This window comes from Gavialis gangeticus, unplaced genomic scaffold (assembly GCF_001723915.1).
Source record: "Gavialis gangeticus isolate Ggan-Ray unplaced genomic scaffold, GavGan_comp1, whole genome shotgun sequence".
Taxonomy (NCBI): domain Eukaryota; kingdom Metazoa; phylum Chordata; order Crocodylia; family Gavialidae; genus Gavialis; species Gavialis gangeticus.
In genome coordinates this window covers 19334292-19340488 of record NW_017728996.1, presented here as the reverse complement: position 1 = coordinate 19340488, position 6197 = coordinate 19334292, and the positions used below count along the sequence as shown (strand labels likewise).

The 6197-nt window shown below is 45.3% G+C and overlaps 2 protein-coding genes across 2 annotated transcripts in view; both read right to left on the bottom strand.

Annotated features, from left to right (window-relative positions):
* CEMIP (cell migration inducing hyaluronan binding protein) overlaps nucleotides 1-229 on the bottom strand; it is a 157809-nt gene extending 157580 nt beyond the window's left edge. Inside the window, exon 1 of the mRNA XM_019504101.1 lies at nucleotides 61-229. The gene's annotated coding sequence lies outside the window, so the exon portion shown is untranslated. The remainder of the gene's footprint in view (nucleotides 1-60) is intronic.
* Nucleotides 1-5983, bottom strand: part of LOC109288308 (transmembrane protein 2-like) — a 77330-nt gene extending 71347 nt beyond the window's left edge. Inside the window, exon 1 of the mRNA XM_019503818.1 lies at nucleotides 5503-5983. Within this exon, the coding sequence (XP_019359363.1) occupies nucleotides 5503-5983 (481 nt within the window). The remainder of the gene's footprint in view (nucleotides 1-5502) is intronic.
* Between the last annotated feature and the right edge of the window lie 214 nt (nucleotides 5984-6197).

Here is a 6197-nt window from a genome sequence, read left to right as displayed (position 1 = left end):
CGAGCGCGGCGCAGATCTGCAGGAGAGAGCCCGCCCGCCCCCCGGCCGCCCGCCCCTTACCTGGGGCTCGCCTGGCCCCGACGGGTCGTGCAGCTTCCCCCGGGCGTCCCGCCGGCTCTGCGAGGCGAGGCTGGGCTGCTCCGGCTCTGCGGCTCGGCTCCGCCGGCCTCCCTATTTATAGACCATAGTTGTTGCAGCCTCCGGCTCTGCCCGCGCTGTTTACACGCGCCGCGGCGCCAGGCTCCTCCCCGGCCCGTGACGCCTCCCCGCTCCGGACACGGCCCCGCGCCCGGCAGCTCTCGGGGGCGCACCCCCCGCGAGCCCCTGCCCAGTGTCCCGCCCCCCCGCGGACGCACCGCTCCCGGCGGCCCGGCCACCTCGCAGGGCCAGGGCCAGCAGCCAAGAGTCTGCCCCTGGAAAGCTGCCTCCTGCTCGAGGCGATTCTTCATAGCCAGCACATCTCTTCCTGCTTTTTTCACTGCCCTGGAGGAAAGGACCCCGATAGGAAGGGCTGGGCACAAGAGGATTGAGAGCAAAGCAGATGGTGACAAGTCCCCAGACAAGGGGGGAGGACACTGCTCCGAGACCCCCTGGGAAGAGAACTTGGGGCAGGTTCTCAGCAAGTCCAAGCCCATTTCCATTTACACTCTTGGGCTCCCAAAGGGCTTGATTCTGCTCCTGCCAATCTCAGCAGGGTTTGGGATGTCAGATGCCAGCTCCCTTTGGAAGCAGAGCTAGCAGCATGTCTCATCCACAGCACTGGAGCAAAGCGGGAGGACCGGCACTTTTAGGGAATCCGATAAGAAGCCACAAATCCATGGCCACTGACCCAGCAAGTTCCCTCTGCTAATCTGACACCATCTGATAACTTTAAAACCAACAACAATGAAAGCACAGCCTCCATCCAGAGGAGAGGACAGCTGGAGTCAAGCTGCTAACCACAGGTAGTGCACAGAGCCAAAGCCAACGAGGATCCCATTATGCCAAGCCAGAAGCACAGCCGATCTGAAAGACCAAGGGGTGGCCATCATCTGGTCAAACTGTTTTCAATCTGTCACCTCTGAAATACGTTCTGGTGCAAAACATCTTTGGAAGGATGGTGCAGGGGCCTACAGATATGTTAGCAAGTAGTAAGTCAGATAAAACATGAGAAATTGTAGGTGGACAAGGGGTAGGGCACATTATTGCCAAGGTTCATGCCAGGGACAGCAGCCCAAGGAAAAAAAAAAGCCCCTTACAGTTTAATTTCTAAGTACCCCTCTCCCCTCCTAGCCCCTACATAGAGGACCAGGTTTTAAAAATATGTGTTTAAGTTAAAAACTGAAGCAACAATTATAAAGCATAGACTGATATACAGACAGCTCAGTGCCCTCCCGTTTCAATACTCCATAAACAAAGGAGGGCCACTTCAAGGTGAAGTATGAATGTGCCACGTATTTCACTACTGGATCAGTTCATTATATTGATTACAGGGGTCTAGCACTGGTGTTTAAACATTTTTAAAGTCTTTTTATTCTTACATCAAGCAGCTTTTTGTCATTTCCCCTGTAAAAAAGCTGCATTAGTAGTATGCACTGTCAGTACTCAGAGGTCACAAGACAAAGCTGTAATCACAGATGTAACAAAACAGTGGTTAATTCAACAGGGGAGGTAACATTTCCAGTAAAATGAATTATACCAAAGTGTTTGTTCCTAAATCTACCAATTAAACTGTCTGGATTTCTGAATCCAGCATGTCCTAAATGTTGAGATTTCAGACACAAGGGAATAAGAAAAATGTGTTTTCCAGAGACACTTGGACAATCCAAATGTTCTCTGCATCCTCTGACAGCTTTGTTCCCCTTTAACAGCAATATCTACATTATAAAAAATGTTTAATAGAATTAACTAGAATTATATTCAACTGTATTTGTTACTCTAATGCATCAATACTGGAACTAAATGTAACATAGGCTTGGGTTATCACTAAGTAAGGGCCCTCAGCTACATTTTCCACAAGGGCTGAAATCAGTGGACCATTTTTTTCCTAAGTAAGAATTACACGATCAGCCTCTAATTTTTAATTCCCGCACCTTGCGGAGGGTCCTTGTTAATAAGAACAATTCAGGAGAAAAATAAAAATCACCTACCATAACTAACAGAATACATCTCCAGACCTTTACTTTATTTAAGATTTTTTTCCGAATGCACTTTCTCTCTGGAGTATTAGAAGGAGCCTGTGTCCTCCTATTGTGGTTTGATTCTCTTCCTCAAGAAAAAGCTGCCTTCAAGTGAACAACTTCAATGTCATTTTCTCCTAGCACTGATTACTTCTTAACCAGAATGTTAATCTCTATGCTTTTCTGATAATTCATCTGAGAAACATTAAGGAGAGCAAGCAACATCTGTTACTACCTGTGTTTTGATGCCGGAAAGGTAAAATGATGTTGCTTTCACCCCTAGCAAACCTCATTTTCAAGGTTATTTTTTGGTTTGGGAACAAATAAAGATTACACACTACTGCCCAGTTCCAACAAGAGACATCCTCAGTGTCAGAACGTGACCACATATCCTCACACCTGCATGCAGGAAATGATGAGCGATACTCCCCTGTGTGAGACTTCTCATCAGTATAGCCTTTCCTTGCAAAGGGACCTCGTTTTACTGTTACTGGTACTCTTGTTTGCCATAATTCAGCTTGGCAAAAACAAAGTTGGTGATTCTATGCTTTCCTAATGGGCCACCAGATATTAGGAAACTTTCAACAATTTAAAACCCCAGCATGTTGCAATAAGTGTTTGGGGGCTAGTGAGGAACTAACAGAAAATAGATGATTCACCTTAGAGAAACTTTGACTACTGCATGAGCTTGCTCCCCAGATACCCTACATTTCCTTTTGCTAGAGGTATACAACTCACACAGGAAAGAAGGGATGCTACTTTGTGCCCGAACTTTCCTTTCTGGTTCACTCTCTCTCTCTCAGTGGCATCCTGTTTCCTTACTATTGCTCAGAAGGAGGAAGGAAGAGCCAGGTCAGTACTCACTGGTTAATAAGCAGTTCCCATGGAACAGTTTACTTAGAAATAACTCATCTAGATTAGTCCCTATGTAAACCAACTCAGTTCAAGCCCTTGCACTTTAAATATAAGATGAAAGCTCTGCATGAAACCAAAAGTCCAAAATCCTGCTTGCCCATGAAAGTTTCATATACATACAGACAATCCTAAATACTATCTAAATGATTTGGGAGACATTATATTATGTGCATACATGCACACACACATTATATATAATGTACTCACACACCTACATAGATATATGGAAAGGCTATCAGTACTTTGATATCTGTGTTGTCCTGGGATTCTTTTTATTTTAATGATTTAAATTGGATATCAGACGCTAGAAAAAGGGCATTATGGGTTTCATTGCCTACAGATGCTGAATTTATGCATTTGTGGTTTCAGATTCTAACGACAGGGGTCGCCCTTGCACATCGGTAGCCTGCTCAGTTCCTAATGTCTGTCTGAGGATTTCTCAGGAGCCTTCTGCATAAATGGGACATAGTAGGTCTCAATCCAGGACTGATGCTGAATTCACTGCATGTGGAGGCCACTCAAAACAGTAAACCCAGCAGAAGCTTCAATGTTTAATTCAAGTTCACTTGAGAATGCTGCCGGTGTAATGTAACACTGTTCTTTGAAAATGGATAACGTAAGGCTGTATCAGATTATACGCTGCTGTTAGTTAAAAAAAAAATCTTCCACACCAAAACAGATTTTCAATAGCTAATATAAAATTTCCCACTTCCCACAGGCAAATGCTATTGAATATTCAGCACTGCTATTTTTTTTTCTTAGCACAAAATAGTATTTCTAACACAACTCTGCAAGAAAATTAATTCACGTCCATCTTGAGAAAAGCAGAATTCTGGAGAGAACTTCAGTTTGTTCTGATGGTTGAACATTGTAGGATAGTTATCTTCTCCGGAAATGCTTGATACAATGCACTATAAATTACTACTTGTTCTGTGCTGTAGAGCAGCACAGAGGCTACCATCAGGTTTGGGAGCCCATTATAATGGGCACTGTACAACCACAACCCTCCTTTTAGATTTTGACAGCTTCTCCGGTAACAGATGTCATCAACCCTTCTAGAAAATCACACCAGTCTGACCTATGTAACCTTTCCAAAACCCATCTATCATCCCTTACCCTGACACCAGCAACAACTTCTTGCTCCTACTTACTTTCATGGGTCCCATCCTACTAGGTGTTGAGCATTTTTAATTCCTACTGAAGTCAGTGTTGGAACTTGTGCTGCTCAGCTCTAGGAGTGTGCGAAGAGGGCCCTATTCAATTCAGATTCGATTTGTGGATTTGGATCACTGTCCCTGATTCCATTCAGTCGAATCCGAATCTGAAGATTTGATGCCGATTCAGATATAGACACAGCTTTAAGTTTTTTCTACATACCTCAAGGTACCAGTGTGGCTCATGAATGCTGTGATGCTAGGGTGGATGGGGCATCCCACAGGAGTGCTTGGCAGCAAACTCGGAAGTGGACCAGAAGTACTTCCAATCCACTTCTGGGTCTGCTGGGAAGCACCCTGGGCCTCCCCACCCCTCCTCCCTGGCTTGGCAATTGGCCGCAGGGGGACCCCAGGTGCCCCCAAAGACCTAGGAGGCACCAGTCGCCAGGCTGGGGGGATGCAGGGGGCCCCCCAGCACACTCCCCAGCAGACCCAGAGGTGGACTGGAAGTGCTTCTGGTCCACTTCCAGGTCTGCTGCCGAGCGCGCTGGGGACCCCCCACACTTTTGTGGGACACTCCATGTGCCCCAGCATCGCAGCACTCATGAGCCCCTGCTACCTAGAGGTATGTAGAAAAAACATTTAAAGCTGTGCCTACGTCCGAATCTCCGAATCTTTCCGAATCTCTCCGAATTGATTCGGAGGGTTCCAATTCGATTCAGAGAGATTAAAGGGTCCTCTGAATCTATTCAGATTCAGAGATTAGGCCACCGAATTGGGCCGAATCTCCACTGAATCGAATCAGGGACCGAAGCCTCGCACAGCCCCACGCAGCACAGAGCAGGCAACATTCTGGGCCTGTAACGCTGGATCATAGCAGAATGTGTGTAAGCATCTCCTTTTGGACTGGGTATGATCCTGTCCTCCAACAGCAAACCATGCTTCCCAAAAGGACAGAACAGCCCATAAGCCCACTATGGCTATGTCATACAAAGGAACATGAAGTGTATACACTGACCAACACAGAGCTTGGGATCTGTGCTTCCCACTGAAGCACAAATAGTATAACAAAACAGGGTCTTTCATATGGCAGGGAATAGAAAAAAGCGAGATGGATGGATAGCCAAGAAGTAATGTCAAAAGAGAGAACGCCAGTGCTTAGGAGCTGCCATTTTGCTCAGTTATAAATAATTTATAACATGAAGGTGGTAATATCAATATAACCAGAAGACAACATAGGACACAGGAAACATGCATTCTCCTTATATACCTACCGCTTTCTTTCACGTCAGGTTTTTGCACCGTTTTCCTTGTGGTTTTCTTGGGTAGTACCATTTGCTTCTTTAGCAGTGAGAAGGCCTTGGATTGCTGGGCTTCAGCCAACACTCCTATGTCCCTGAGACGTTTAAGCACTTGAGATAACAACAAGGGCTTCAGCTTGGATTGCAACAGCCGGAGAGGGTTGATACGAATTTTAGGTGGGTTGATTTCTTCATCACAGTCACAAAAGCGGAATATATTCCAAGCCAGGCCAGGTCCAAAGGCATCCATTAGAACATATCTGGAAAGCTTAAGGAGCACATCACAAGATAGCTGCTCTCTTTTCAATTTCTGGGTCAAGTTCTGATTTGTTACCAGCCGCCTTCTTTCATCATGACTTACAAAAAATTTTTTTCTAAATAGGCTGGAGAGCTTATAAGAGCCAGTAGTCCCTGGGAGAATTGTCTTACTGTGAAACAGTCCTTCATAATCCATATCCCACAAAGAAGTGTTGGGATTCAGGCTAGGTTCTGAAATAATCATAAATACAGTATAAACCTATTAACCATAACCACAGAACACATATCCTTTTTAAAAGAAATAAACTTGCTAGAAGGAAATATTTAAGACTGTTTCACTGTATCGGTGAATATATTTTAGTTTAGTGTACTGAAAATGTATTTGGCAGGCTTATTGCATGTGTTAATAA